The sequence below is a fragment of the Dromaius novaehollandiae genome, chromosome 1 (genome assembly GCF_036370855.1).
Source record: "Dromaius novaehollandiae isolate bDroNov1 chromosome 1, bDroNov1.hap1, whole genome shotgun sequence".
Classification (NCBI taxonomy): domain Eukaryota; kingdom Metazoa; phylum Chordata; class Aves; order Casuariiformes; family Dromaiidae; genus Dromaius; species Dromaius novaehollandiae.
The window spans coordinates 103365659-103380971 of NC_088098.1; the positions used below are offsets into that span (position 1 = coordinate 103365659).

The 15313-nt window shown below is 48.9% G+C and overlaps 1 protein-coding gene across 2 annotated transcripts in view; it reads left to right on the top strand.

Moving 5' to 3' along the window:
• The window catches only part of IGSF3 (immunoglobulin superfamily member 3), a 110637-nt gene that overhangs the window by 75028 nt on the left and 20296 nt on the right, over positions 1-15313 (top strand). Inside the window, exons 5-6 of one of the 2 annotated variants that reach the window (XM_026093331.2) lie at positions 1041-1442; positions 5263-5667. In XM_026093331.2, the coding sequence (XP_025949116.2) occupies positions 1041-1442; positions 5263-5667 (807 nt within the window). The remainder of the gene's footprint in view (positions 1-1040; positions 1443-5262; positions 5668-15313) is intronic. The other variant, XM_026093332.2, reaches the window with a different exon arrangement.

Here is a 15313-nt window from a genome sequence, read left to right on the forward strand (position 1 = left end):
GAAATAAGACCGTGGGAGGAAAGAGTCCACTGACTCATTCCTTCTTTGTCTCACTCTCTCAAACTCAAGTAGACTTGACATGACAAACCAAGTAAGTGTTGTCCAACTTACCCTAGCAGTGGATTTTGATCAAACAAAGGAGTAGCTGTGAGAGGATTTTCTGTAGTGTTTACATCCTATCTGTTGGTTTTATAGGGAAATGCAGCCCTTTTCTCAAGCTTTTTTTCCTCCTCATTTTTCCAAAAGAAATTCTAATTCTTTTCTCTCTTACCGGTGTTGGGTCTCATTTGTTTGGCATTGAAAATTACTCTAGTTAGAAATCTTTCACTGGGCAATTGTTTGAAATGCAGTACTTCTAGACAAAGCCACCATGACAAGTTTTATTCCTGGAATTTTATAAATCACCAGCTCTAGGAACAAATGTGATGATTTTTCAAGGGTGCTAAGTGTCCAAAACTCCGATGGAAGACAAAGGAGTAACCAGCACTCAGTATCTCTGAAAAAACAGCTGTAAAGTTCGACATCTCTGGGAAGCTCAGGATACCTGTTTTTTTTGATGATACCAAACATTGATAGCTACCTCTAGTGTTAATAGTGATGGGAATTTGTGAGAGCTTCTCCTAAAAGGTGTTGCAGGAAGTGGAAGTGGCAAGATGGTAATCAGAATGACATGAATTGGAAAGCCCAGGGAACTGGAAGCTTTTTTGGCAGAGCCCGTTGCATGCGGTGCGGCAACACAAATTCCCTCAAGTTTTTTGAGATCCCGTCCTGGACCCGGAACCAGAAGATGCATCAGTGTCTCATGAGCCATAGGGAGAGAGAGCTTTGGCCTCAGCCTGGTTTGAGTGTGCAAGTCACCAGGAGCAGCTCGCTGCCCACAAGCTGTTTTTGGATGTGGTCACGCATAAAGTTGAGATGTGCCTGGACCCAAATGCGTGGGCAGTTTCCTGCACCTGGTAAAAAGTCTCTCGGGACATCAGTGTCCTTCTGAGGAGTAGCGAGTGTGTATCATCTCCTCCTGTATGCGTTTTTCTCCTTAGAGACCAGCATCTCGTTGGAGATAACCAACAATGCCAGCAGCGTCTTGGAGGGTGAGAGCCTGCGCTTTGGTTGCAACGTGCGCTCAGGCTTTGGGCCCCAAAGCCGCCTCTCGGTCACCTGGCAGCTAGTGGACAAGCAGAACCGGCGCAGTGAAATTGTACGGCTGGATCGGGACGGCACCCTGCACCCAGGCCCTTCGTATGCTGAGCGCAGCAGCTATGGGGGCATCCAGATGGAGCAGGTGCAGCCCGGTGCCTTCACCCTGGAGATCTTCAACAGTGTCAAGGCGGATGAGGGCCACTATGAATGCCGGGTGGCAGAGTGGACACGGACGCTGGATGGGGAGTGGCAGATGGTTGGGGAGCGGCATGCTGGCACGCCAGTGTCTGTCACTGCTCTGGGTGAGTACTTGAGGCGCGGGGGCTGCAGGGCCATGCCTCCCACCCTCCCCCCAGGTGTCACCTGCAAATGCCCAGGGTGGGGGCGAGGCGCAGGAGATGCCTGCTGCGCTTGGTTCTCCCACATTTGCTGGTGAAAAGGAGGCACCCAGCAGCCAGACCCCGGTCCACAGCTCCCGGGTAGGTCAGTGCAAAATGACTGCGTGCATTGTTGTTGTGTTTGAAGGCCAGATCTGAGGGGTGGCTGTAACACAAACGAGATGGGAGATAGCTAAAGAGAGGGGCAGTGTTTCCAACATCCTTCCAAGGAGAGAAACCAGCAGGTGAGCGGGCACCGTAATGCTTCCTGGCCAGCTGAAAGAGGGCACTGTGTCACCTGTGACGCTGGAGACGGACTGTGGGAAGTAGGGTTGTAGCACCCCGTTGGCAATCCTTGGGCGCTGAAGCCTCGTTGTGGACCCTAGGTAAACCTTACTTCCACTCACTAGACCGGGAGAGCGAAACCTCCACTCGCGAGACATAGGGACCGCCAGAAATTGTGAGCAGCTCCTACAGCATCAGAAGCCGCAGGAGCCCTGGGTCAGGGATGATCCTCAGTGCCTCCACACAGGAGGCCTTGAGCAACTGGCCCAAGACTACGCCATAGTCCATTGACCAAGCTGAACAAGAAGCCAGGGGCATTGCTGCCGGTACTTTGACAGAGAGCATCATATTGATTTAGGAGAGGGCAGTTAGGACATTAGGGGATTTGCACAGCCTGGGAACGGCTTGGGTCCAGTTCAGGCCTTGCTATATTGAGTCCTGGACCGGTTCCCAAAATACTCTGCAGGAGACAGAAGAACTGATGACTGTTCCTGTGAGGCCACTAATTTGCAGAATGCCAGAGCTATAAACAATTGGTGCGCACTGTTGAAAAGTTGAGATAGATCTTTTGGTTTTCCGCAGTATTAATCTTAAGCTTTAGCAAGACGTCTGAGAGACCAGACGCTAACGTCATATCATATTCTGATTAAAATCTTGCTTTTTCCTCCTTTCCTCCCCTCTACTTTTGACCTTCATTCAGAGCCTGCTCTGTCTAGAGCTAGAAATCATTGCTATACAGCTTCTGAAAGCAGATAGGAACTGTAGTTTGTAAAAAATTAAAGGCAGGTTCTCAGCTAGTTTGAATACCATCTTCCTCTTGAGGTCAGTGGCATTTAGCCTGCTATAAGTCTATATATCCATTCTCTTTACTCTGCAACTTGTGGAGGTTTGTGGGGGTAGAACAGGGAGTACAACAGTAAATTAAGTGATCAAATTTTAAAATGCATCACTTTCACTCTTATTGAAAGTTGAGATGTTCAAAACTTCCCAGCAGTTCCAGAAAATGTGGTTAAAAGGTAGTTTTCCCTCTCCCTCCATTCCTTGTCCTTGAGAAATCTCTGGCTGTTGAACACATTCTGTCAAGTCCTAAGAAGTTTCCTAGGTCCTGTTCCTGTAACAATCAAAGACCGAAGTAGCTCCATGAGATTTAATGGAGAAAATGCTGATTTTTTTTTTTTTTGGTTGCTGCTGAATCTGATGTTTTTTGTTCTGCTTAATGTTTGTGAAGTGTTCTGAGAAACTCAAACAGAATGTGCCAAGAAAGAGTAAGGGAGGTTTATTGCTACAGAAAGTGCTAGTAAAAAATGCAGTAAATTTAAGTGACACTCGCATTTCAAGTTAAGATCTAATCGTTTGCCAGTCTGCCATGGTAAGAAACTCTTTAGCTGAACCAGCACAGATTATTTTAGAACCCATAAATCTCCCTACACTGTGGTTCTGAAGCAATAGCCAGAAGAGAGATCTGCTGTCGGATGAAACCAGATGTCCCTGAACTTCTGGGAACGCAGTGTAGAGCAGGGGTTTCAGTTTCTGGATGGTTGGGAAGGAAGGGTGGCAGATGCTGCAGTCTGTAGAGGTGAGGCCAGCTGGATGATGGGATTCTGACACGTTATAGGCAGGTCATGCAAGAAAATCTGCCTGCTTTCACGCATGGCTTTCCTCCTTTTGTACCAAGTCCCTCAGGAAGAAGGTCTTTTATGTGTTAACCCAAAAGCCATGAGCATGTTGTTTGAGTTGAGGACCTGAGGAATAGATTTGGTTTTTGCATGGCAGTCAAGAGGAGTACTTTTCATTAAGTTCAGGCTAACTGGTGATAAAACTCTACAAGCTCAGCTGGTCTTGAAATAAAATCAGCCTCTTAGGGCCAGAAATCTTTGCTGTGCGGGGCCTCACAACACACTTGCCTGGCCAGGAGAGCTGCTGCAGACTCAGTATGTGACAACTTATGTGGGGATGAGATGCAGCAGTCTTCCAGTGGACGGCCTCCTGAGCCTCATTTTCGTCTCCTGAATAATCACTGAACATGTTCCAAGAGGCTTTAATCCCAAAGATTGACCTGTTTTCTCAGTAATTACATGTCTCAGAGCTCTGCCATGGTGGTGCCTTTGGGTGAGGAGGGCAGCAGAGGCACTTGCTGGGAAACGTGCTGATATTGTGGTGTCTGCGCTGTGGCCAACTGGGCCCGGCGGCAGTGACGCTGCAGGCTGCAGCTGAACTGCCAGCTGATCACCTGGGACTGGAGAGTCCTCTCAGGCTTTAATTTTGAGCCCATGATAGACTGAAGCCGTATGATCAAGAAGACATTTCTGTGTCTGATGGGCACTGGCTGGGAACTTTACCCTCAGAACTACAGTGAAGGCTTTACCAGATGCCTGAATTGTCAGCACTGCAGAGGGAGGAGAGCTCTTAACCCACTGGAGATACCCAGTGGAGACTTCCAGGAAGTATACCTTCCTTGTGGTTGTTACTGATGGAAAACTAGGTCCCTGCTAAACTAACAGACTGCATTTAAGTAATCAGAAAAAAGATTTATTTCTCTGCAATGCAAAGAAATGAATGTTGGAAATTCCCTTACCCAAAATAAAAATCTTCTGACCCAAAATCTAAGATAGTCAACTGGGAATATGTTGTCTTCAAACTATTAATACGCTACCGGTTTTAAACTCCCCTAAACCAACAAATTAAATTGGCAGTAGTTGAGGACAAATGTGTTGACTGGCTTGTGGAGTTGTGCAGGTGTGAGGTTAGCTGTATAAACCTATCTTGTAGCTGTAATTTGAAAGACAACAAAAAAAAATGTGCTGCATGAAGAACAGAATCCAGTAACCAGCTTCTCTCTTATTTACATTGCCTCCATCCTGGGATTTCATAACCACTGTCACCTCTCCAAAGTATGAAAGCAAGCTCTTCTTACTTTCCCGACTTTTTGCCTGTGACCAGCTGCAGACACGGAGTGGGGAATGGGGGAGGGATACCTTGGCCGAGAGACAGCTGTGAATCCCAGGGGCTGTGAGTGATCAGTCTTGTTCCATTTACAGAGTCAGATCTTGCCCTGGGTGGGTTCTGTGCCTGTTGCTGCTCCATTGCAGACTTCCCTTATGGGCTGCTGAGTCCAACTTCTGTGGCACTTTGACAGCATGTGAAAGTACTGAGGTTGGCTGTCCTCCCTCTGAGTTGCAGGTGGTCTCTTTCCTCCTCTTAGAAATCGAGCATGTCCCTGTTGCCAGTGCAACAAGTGCTAACTCAGATAGTCACTACTATGCAAGCAGTGAAGTCTTATTTTTCTATTGCTGTTCATGCCACTTTGCAATCACAAATGAGAGAAGCCAACACAGCACAAGCACCTGGTTATTCTAGGCCCACGACTGGATAAGCACGCTCTACCTTTTGCATATTGACAGCAGAGAACAGAGCCTTGTTAGGCAGGTGTCTCTCAAAGCCATTTTCTCTCTTTCTGCAGAGGCTGGCTTTGCTGTCACAGCTATTTCCCGCACCCCTGGCGTGACCTACAATGAGTCGTTCGACCTCCAGTGCATCATCAAGCCGCACTACCCATCATGGGTGCCGGTATCGGTGACGTGGCGTTTCCAGCCGGCGGGCAGCACCGAGTTCCATGACCTGGTCACCTTCACGCGTGATGGTGGGGTCCAGTGGGGCGACAGGTATGCAGGCTTCCGGACACGCACTGCCATCGAAAAGGCAGAGTCCAGCAACAACGTGCGTCTCAGCATCAGCAGGGCGAGCGACACAGAGGCTGGCAAGTACCAGTGTGTGGCTGAGCTCTGGCGGAAGAACTACAACAGCAGCTGGACACGGTTGGCGGACAGGACCTCCAACCTGTTGGAAATCAGGGTCCTGCGGCCAGGTAGGTGCCAAAGAAGGGCTGGGAAGTGCTTCGTGATGATGGGCTGCTTATCAGTGCTGTGGTGGCCTCTCAGAGCGAGTACTGCTCTTGCTGCTGCCACTGAGATTTCACTCTTGTGAAAATGGTGGCACTGCTCAACTCTTCAGCTGTGGATATGTTAAGCCGTATTCTCCGCTTCTGGAGAAGTGGATTCCTTCTAGTTCTTCCTGTTCTGTTTGTGGGTTTTTCTTCTGGGAGATGAGGTGACTGCTGGCTCTGTCCAGTCTCTGGGCTGTTCTTGTGAAACGGAGATGACTTTCAGGATGCCACCTCCCTTCAGAGCAGATTGACTCAGGAAGGAGAGGGGAGGAACAGTGCAAACAGTATCGAAGAAGAGAGGGTGATGCTCCAACCAAAGCCTGTGCGTGCACACCTGTCATAGATGATGTGCTGCGTCTTATCTAGTAACTGACTGCATCTCTTGCTGTGCTGGAGGGGTCCTCAAAAGCAGCCAGTAGTAAAAGAGTCTGATGTTCATCCCCACCAGAAGCTGAGTCCTTTCCAGTTAGAAGACACCAAGCCATGGGTGCCTGCACGAGTGTGCAATACGTAGGCAACAGACCCCTGGCTTGCCTGGGAGAGTCAGAAAATCTGTGATGTGCTTATGCTGCCTGTATAGTCAGTGGAAAGAGGTGTCCTCTGTAGGTCTTCTAGCTGACTTTTCGGTTGTACCTACTTTTCTCCAAGAATGATGCAAAAGCCTGTGGTCCGGGCAAGTCTGGGCCTCAGGTGCACTGAACAGTTTATTGCTGTCTCAGATTTTAGGCTGTTCTGAGTGAGGCTCTTGGCACCTTTGAGACCCTTGGCTCAGTTCCTTGAAGCTCTGTCAGTTCTCCCCTCATGTGTTTCTGTGCGCTAAGACTCTTCCTTTGTGTCTGTCTTTTGGTTTTGTTCTGTGTTGTTTTTTTTTTTTTTTCCTTCTCAGTAGCCCATTTCGTATCCTCCTTCACCTTCCCACAACCCTTACCATGTCTTTGGAAGAATCAGGGGATGCTGTGAGCTCCATGCCCCTCATGATCTCGCCACCCTCTTTCTTCCCCCCCCCCCCCCCCCCCCCGCCTCTGTCCTTGCGCTCATCTCCAGGTTAATCTTTTCCATTTGTCTTGATTATCCTGACTTGTAGTACGTATCTTACTGCTTCCAAGGTCAGGTTGGTGATGTTCATCATTTTAGCTTATTTCCCTAGGAAACAGCGTTGATTGGAGAAGGTCCCTGGAGTAATAAGCTTCTTTGTGATGCATCTCTATGCATGCATATGCGTGTGTGTGAGAGAGAGAGAGAGAGAGAGAGAGAAAGAGAAAGAGAAATCCTTGGTAATACTTTCCAGAAGAGAGCCTCTGTGTCACAGCTCAGGGCGGCCAGGAGGATGTTTAAAGGTCAGCAGAAGGCATAACATGCTCTGGCAACCAGTTCTTCTTTACTGCAACAGTAACTACCAAGTGGTGCTTTAACAAAACAAGTGATCTAGGTCTCTGCATTTTTTACTTCTCCTTGCTTCCCCACTGCTCAACAAACTACCGCTATGCAAATCTTAGCTGTCAGTCTGATAAGCCTTGCATAGTATTTGTGGTTTTATGCCCCACAAGGGGATGGAGGAGAAGAGGGGGGCTCCTTTCTCTCTCTCCTCCTCAGAATGTCTCCAGCACCTCTGTTTCTCTCTCTCTGACTGTCATTTCCATGCCCCGCAGCCTCTAAGACAGGGTGGCTGGAAGTTCTCTGTAAATGCTGCTGGCAGCCATGCGAGTGTCTGCTGTGATTCTCTCTGCTTTTGCAAGCTACAGAGGGTCATGCTTTTGTTGGCTCTTTGTCTGGATAATATCCAGAGAGAATCCAGGATGATGTGGGAGGCACCTTCCTCAGTCACCTCTGAATGAATGTCCTAGTGCTCCAGCAGCCAGACCTAGGCTGCCGAAGCAGGTGCTGGTTTTCAGATTAATTTGCAGGGCTTCTTCTTAAGGGGGTCATTCAGGACCCCTGAACAACTGAATACATGAGAGTGCTATCAGTCTAAGCCTGTGGCTCCCCACAGTCACATTAATTTGACATAACTTCAGCCTGCCATTGGATGACTTAGTCCTGTCTTTCTCCTTTTCCTTTGCCACTTACCACAAGTTCCTGCTTTGTCCTACGTGCCAGTGGGTTTGGGGTCAACTGTCTCTACTACCACTCTTTGAGGAATACCATAAAGAAGGCTTATCTGGAGGTCTCTTGGCAAATTGAGGTAGCATGTGTTTCCAGATTGTAAATTAATGTTGGGATTCTAGTTTTCTCTTAAAACTCTGCTCCGTATTTGTCAGTGTGACCTTTCTATTTGACAGATTCCAGGTGCAGATGTGGCAATCGATATATGTCAGCCTCTAAAGTATATTAAGGTGAGAAGTCTTATAGAAAAGCAAAATTGTGGCTAGCTGATTGCTTCATTAATCTCTTTGCTTTGTGAAATCCTACATACTCAAGAGACTAGGTGCTGGATCTTCTCTTGGTGAGTCAGTTTGCTATTGCAGTACTTAGGCTGTCTCTTCTTGGCCTTCCTGCAGTGGGTTATAGGAATATTTGTAGATGTCATACATGCTGTGTGGTAACTGTGGAAGTGGCAGCACTGGCTTTGAATTGCATCTGTTAACGTAGCTGCAGTTTCACCTATTGCAGTCTCAAGTGGCCAACAGGTAATGTTGAGGAGACTCCAGCGGTTTGAAACACTGAAACACTTAGTCCCAGGAAGAAACTAGCAGTATCTGAGAAACAAAGCATGGTGCTCCCGAAGGAGGAAGTGAATAAGGAAGCATTAACACAGCTCTGAAGTGAAGCTCTGTGGGCAGGAAGACAGAAGTGTCCTCCATTACATCTTGGAGCTAGTTTTGACCTTTGGATGTGACCATTCCTTTTCCCCTTGGGCACTAGGCCATTGTAAGGACTGGCTGTTTGAGAAAAAGCCCTATAAGGGACACTGACTGTGTGTGTGAGAGCTTATAGAGGATTTAGGTATCACTAGGGTGTGGTGGTGTGTGAAAACTCACCAGCAGCAACAATAGTATCTGAAGCTCCAGTATTTCTCCCGTTCGTTGCCTGCTCCTCAGTGTCACACAAGCCAGCACATTTTGGTTGCAGAGTAGTGGGAAGGTTATGCACAGGTACAGGCATGTTCCCCTGGTTAGCTTCTGTGTACTTTGGAGGGAGGGAGGGGGGGGGAGAGAGAGAGAGAGATTGCAGTGCTGGGGAGAGAGAGAGTTTGCAGTGCTGTAGGGTGAGTGGTTTTTAACTTCTGCAGACTGGAGTTGAAATCCAGGCTGGTTCAGGGGTCTTTTTGGTAGGATTATGGACCAGACTGGCTACTGCCAAGATCGTCTGCAGCTGTTTAGTGTCCTTACATCGTAGTGCTCTCCTTCTACTTCCAGCTGTTGTTTCATTCTCGCTAAGCTCATGTTGCAGCAGAGGGGGAAAAATAATAAAAGCAAGGTGCAGTTCATGCCAGCTGCTTCCCCGAAGCCCAGGCTGGCAGGAGCACTGTGCACGGAGACATGGGCTGAGCTTCGAACAAGCCCCAAATGCACACATGAAGATTTTTTTTTTCCACTTCCATCCTTTTTTTTTGGGCTTCCCTTTTGTTACAGGATTTGGCCTGCCTTAGAAACGCCACTTGTGCCCCCAAAGTCTGGGGGTTCCACTAGTGATTCACCACCCCTTTCCCTTTACAGAGCCATTACCTTGCACTTTGCACACTTGTTGCTGTGGCCTTTGCCTTTCCTGGCTGGAGAAGAGGATCTTACATACAAGCGTTACTGAGCTGATCTGCAAGTCAGCAGCCAGGGCAGATGTGTCCTCGGAGGGGACAGACATGGTAACTCCCTGACACACCAATCTCTTTGGTTTTTGAGGAGGAAGAGGTTCAGGTGATCCTGAAAGCATTTGGATTTAGTAGCTCGGGCTGAGCTGCTGGTTTGATCATACCAGCTAAGCCTATCTGCACATGTGGGATAGTAGCCTTCTCCTGCTCTCTCCCCTATTCCTTGTGTACCCCTGAGGGAGATGTGCCATGGCTCAGTGTCCTGCCCAGGAGAGCAATACTGCAGATTTATATGGGACAAGGTGAGACCCAAGGGCTGGCAGCCTGGCTTTGCTCATGGTTCCTCCTTGAGTCTTGATCTCTCTGCCAGCTTTTCAGGGAAGGAGCTGTTGAGACAGGGCATGCTGTTTGTGAGCAGCGTGTGTTTGTGCAAAGTCTGTGGGACTCAGACAAGGGCAGCAGACAGTCTTTGGCAGCACAGTACATGATGGGGACTGTGCTGCAATCTGGGCAGGCGAGGACATTTGAATACGACTTTTTTGGCAAGAAGGTCTGAGCAGATTTGTGCTGGTGTATTAAATTGCCATTGTCCTCGTGTGCGTTACTGCACTTATCTTTCCCCTGCAGTGCGAGCGTGAGGTGTTTCAGCAGAGCTGTGAGAGATCTGAGTGCTGGGAAGTCTTTCTGGCAACAGCTGAATAGAAAAGGAGGGTTTTGTCACAAGCGGGAGATCGTGACAAATCCCACCAAGTTCCCCCCTCCCCCTTTCGTACTCAGGCACAGACTTGCGCATCCCGGTGCCACTTAACAGCCTCCACTCGATGCGGTAGAGAACAACCTGGTGAGCTGGTGTCTCAACCAGGCTTGTTCATACGGAGCCCGGAGGGCTATTGGGAGCGCTTGTCCGGCTCTGGCGTGTGGGAGTGCATTCGTGATGCCTGTGGGGAAACCCAGGCTGGCAACGTGGAAGTCTGCAGGACCTGTGATGCTAGGACCGTGCACTTCATCAGGAGAGGATCTGGAGAGCAGGCCAACATCTTGCCTGCATGGCCCCTCCAACCTCCGTGGCATAGACCTCCACAGTGCCTCTGCGCATGACCTCGGGGATCCAGCATTCCCCAGTGCCCGGAGGCCTTGCTGCTGGCTGCTCTTGTTTCTCTGGGTGAGGGACCAGAGCAGGACATGGAGGGAGCTTGGCTACTGATGTGCTTGTAGTTGGCCAGCTGGCCTTGTCCTCCCTGACAGCTGGGCACGGCCCTCTCCACCCCTGCCCTCAGAGGGGACACCTCACTGTGTGCAGGCCATCAGCGTCTGATATATGTGCAGCTGTGTCTGTGCGCACAAATTGATTTTGCTTCCAATATTCCTCCTCTCTTGCCCTTCCCATCCTTCCATCCTTGCGTCATCCTTCTGCTGCTGCTTTCGTGACTAATCCTGAAGCAGGCACATGGGGAGAAGCTGCAATCACCTCTATAAATTTACCCTCATGCTACTTGGTTTTTGACAGTAATGAACGTGGGAGGAGGGACGGGGAGGGGTGGAGGGGGATGATAACAGAACAGACGCCAGGAGTCCTGGGCTCCTCGCTGCTTTTTTGCAAGCCAGGCTATGGCAGATTGATTGACCTGGGAGCCGTCGAGCAAACAAGACAGTCAGACTCTTCATTAGAGCATTAATTAGCTTCCAGAGGCTCTCCAGGGGCTGCTTCCTAAAATTTGGTTTATTAGGAGATGTCAAGTTGAAACTATTATTGTGGAGAGGGAGGGTGGAGGCTCCTCAGCTGGCCTCAGAGAAGGAGAAACTTATGTCTGAATGTTGCTTTGAGAACAGGGTGAGCCAGAGCTTTGCTTCCCCAGAAATCCCACGATCAGATGGGAGCAGAGCTCTCCATCACTCTCCCAGTGTCCATAAGAAATCTGGCAGGTGATGGTTCAATGGCTGCTGCTGACGTGACCGAGGGTGGCCATACAGGCTGGGGATGCTGCAGGGTGGAGAGAGGCTGAGGCAGAGGATGGAGAGTATGGAAAAATATGCTGCTTTATGATGTGTTTAGTGCTGGGAGGGGAGGATTGATTTTAAAGCAATTACTAAGACACTTGCAGACTATTGGGACAGCCTTACCCTAACAAGTGAAATCAGATATTACTGTTACTGCCTTTCTCCCTTCTTAGTTTTTAATAACATCTGTCTGGGAGGAATCTTCTCATGGAGCTGTGTGAAAGATGCCTTTTCTACCACGGGTGGCCAGTGGAGTACGAGAATCTCCTAGACTCTTGAAGGATGGTTCAAACAAGTATTTATTTTCAAGAGCCACAAAGTTCATACTTTAGAACTTGACCCTTTTTGCTGCTGGCAACATCTAACAGTAAAGTTAAACAAGGAAAGCTAATGGGCCAGAAATTTCCTTACAGAAGTCAGATCTAGAAACTGTCTAAAGTCTCTGCTTGTTTGAGCTCAGAGTGGTTTTGTTCTGTGGAAGAGCACTGCTTCCCTGCTTTAAAGCTTTCTGCACCATATGGCAAATAGTTGTACTCTTGGTTCAGTGATGGAGTTCAGGAACTGCTCAGCGGAGGCAGGAGGTTGATAATCAGTAGCCACAGCTGTGGTGCAGAACGGTCTCCTCTCCTGGATGCTCAGGCTTGCTCCTTTCCCTTTATTACCAGCGTGATAAGCCCTGCAGCACTGAGCCGCTGCCACTGCTCTTTCCTATTGCTTTCCAGCACACCAAACAGCCAAAATTAAGGGATTCAGTGTTGTGTGACCCAGGGCTGTCTCCTTGCACAGACCTTCATTAGCAACCCAGCTGGAGCTCTTGTTCTTCCTCATCTGGCCCAGGGGGGTTTGCTTTTCCACCTCTTTTCTCTCCCTTTCCTAGCCCGTGGCACAGCCTCCTGCACCTGTGCATTTACCATTGGGAGCTCTGTTCTGGTGCTTGCCAGGTCCCCTGGGAGAGCCTCCCCACTTAGACTTGCTGCCACCTCCTTGGCACAGTTATTTATCCCTGACTGGGTCCCTTGGCATGCTTTTCTCCACACAAGCCATCAAACCCTTCTTCCCAGCACCCCCTACCTCTGTCTCTTCTCTGTACTGTCATTGTTTCACACACACCTGGAGCCCCATCTTCTCACTGCTTCTGTGGTGCATGCAATATCCTCTAATTTACAGGCCTAACTTTTTGTAAAAATAGATTTGAGGTGAAGTTTTGCCTGTAAACACACATCCATATGAGGGTGCTCTCCTCTCAGGGTGATTGCTGGCTGACCTCATCCTGCCAGGCTGTGGCTTTGTAGTCGTGAATACCAGATAGGTGCTCCACCAGATCACTCAGTGGGGCAAATCAGATGCAATTCAGGTCACACGTGGCTGTGAGATTACATTTCTGGCAGAACTGCCAGAGCGCACACAGCAAAAACCGTCCTGATGCCACTAAACGGCTGCCCATTACAAAATGAGCCTCCCAGCCTGAAGAGCAGAGGAGTTCACACTGGATCAGCAACAGTGTTCCTGACACAGTGCTAGGGACGCTGACGCTGGGGTTGCTGGGTTGGAGCTGGGTTTCTCCTCCCCCACGTTTGTTTTCCCACCTCTGGCATGGGAACAGAGATGCTTGCCTCCTCTTTAGGTCTGCCTATGCAAATTGTTCAGTAAGAGTTGTGTGGTGAGCTTATTGTTGACTGCAGTCGATCACGGTCAGGGCTTCCTTGTGGCTCAAGCCTGGAAAATGCACCCAAGGGCACAGTCTGAGAAGGTGGGTTTTAAAAGCATCTCAGGTATATTTTGTGAAGACAAAGGGGGAAGGGATGCGCCTTGTGCCTAGTGGGACCATAATCGGGGTCAGCCTGTGCTGTGTGTGCCCACTGAACTTTGTGCAGGAGGTCTTGCTTCTCAGCCTCCCTGAGCAAGACTCAAGATATTTCAGAAGACCTGGGCTGTATTCAAAGCATGCTGCCCTGGTCATATTAACTCTCTTCACAGTTACTTTTTTAAGTGCAGTTTTTTCACTTCCACTTCAAAGCCCTCTGTTTTTCTCTTTGATATCTAATGAGTGGTCTTCCACTCCCACTTGCAGCATGTGTATACAGAACCAGAATCGCAGCCCCCTTTGCAGTCTGCACACGCAGCTGCTTTGATGTTGTCTAGTGTCTTTTTTCTGCACCCTTTAGCTTCTCACTGAAGCCCTATTTGCTTTCCTGGGGCCTAAAATATTGAAGTGAAGAATTCTGCAGTTGTCTAGCTCTAAAGCTTTTTGCGTCCCTCATGTCCTTGAAGTCCCCAAAAGCAGAGTTGGCAGTGGCAGCCCTAGGAAGGCCATCCCTTGGAGGAGAGCCGCCCTTTCAGGAGTGTCAGTGGCGAGACAGTTCCCAGCCAGGTGCTGACCTGTGCTGTCTTGCTCCCACGCCAGCATGAGACCCAAGCCCACTCACCTCCGCTGCCCTGGCTGGTCCCCACGGATAAGTGGCCTTGGGGCTGGCAGGCTTAGTGCTGTGGCAGCGCGTTTTTTCTCTTGCTGCGTTGTGAGCCCTCCTGTGAGAGTGGCCCCTGGATCAAGTGTCCCTCTTGCTGTGCCTGAGCAGCAGCTCTGGCCCTCCCATCATTTTACATGGGACTTCGATCATTTTTCTAGCTTTTGTGTCACATGGGATGCTGCTTCTTTGATGAAAAACCCCCTCTTCCCCATTGTTCCTTTGCACAAGATACACTGTGTCCTTTTCTGGGAAGGACAGTGCTGAACAGCCAGGCAGAGAGATGGCCCAGCCCAAATTAGTGTAAATCCCCTGCCACTAGCCTCCCTGAGCATTGGTTCAACTGATGGTTTTGAGGTGTCTTCTGCTGGCAGTACACAGCTGGCAGGTTCCCAGTGGCTCTGCTTTTCAGCATGACAGCCACCTGCGTAGCCAGGTGGTGTAGCAATGCCCATGCAAAGGAGATAGTTTCAGTAAAATAAAGCTCGCCATTTCTCCCAGTGGCAAATTCTTTTTACCTCATTAAATTAATACCTCTGTGTGAGCAGAATAAACAAGGTCAATTTTTCTTTGAATACTTTTTCAGAGTTTTGGTTCATAAAGGGCTGATTGTTTTGGGTTTTCTATGTTTTTTGGCATTGATCAAAGACTAAATATTGAGTTCACTGGAGCTGTGATCTGCTTTGTTTTAGCAAAATGGCAGACTTTGGACATGCAAAACCTATGGCTCAAGGTCTTTTTTCTTAATTTGGAAATACAAAAGCTGGCACCCAAAGTCATCTTACTCAATTGGATAGGAATTTGAGGGCACTATTAAAGAAAATTCCTACAGTTTTCCCTGTCCCATGTAATGTGGAAACACGGAGTCCAGATAGTGATGGATCTGTAGTCCATCCTGCTGTGATCCTTCCTGTGTCCTCTCTTTTAAGATGATGATTTTCTTAAGACATGCCAGATGGCTCATTTTGTTTGGATGTTCTTCTGTGCAGTAGATGGATTTGCTGAGCATCTTATGAAGGCAACACATCATGAGAGCTTAAGGTGCAGTTTCACAAGGCAGGTGGAGCTGATCTAGCGCTTGGTTGTGCAGAAGGAGGTGCTCCTCATTCCCTGACTCTACCTGGTCCTGTCCCATTGCTTGTGCCAGCACCGACCCTTCAGTGAGCCAGCTCTATTCACTAAACCCGCAGAAAATTAGCCAGTGGAAAAGAAGTATCTGAAGGAGAGTGGAGTGGCGCCTTCTAGTGAGACAGCTCTTAGGTGGATTCAGTTGGGTCCTTCCCACAGGACCTTGCCTTCACCCAGAGGGCAGCAGTGGTGGGGTGGGTGAGGACAGCCTACAAAAGACCTCAGGATCCCA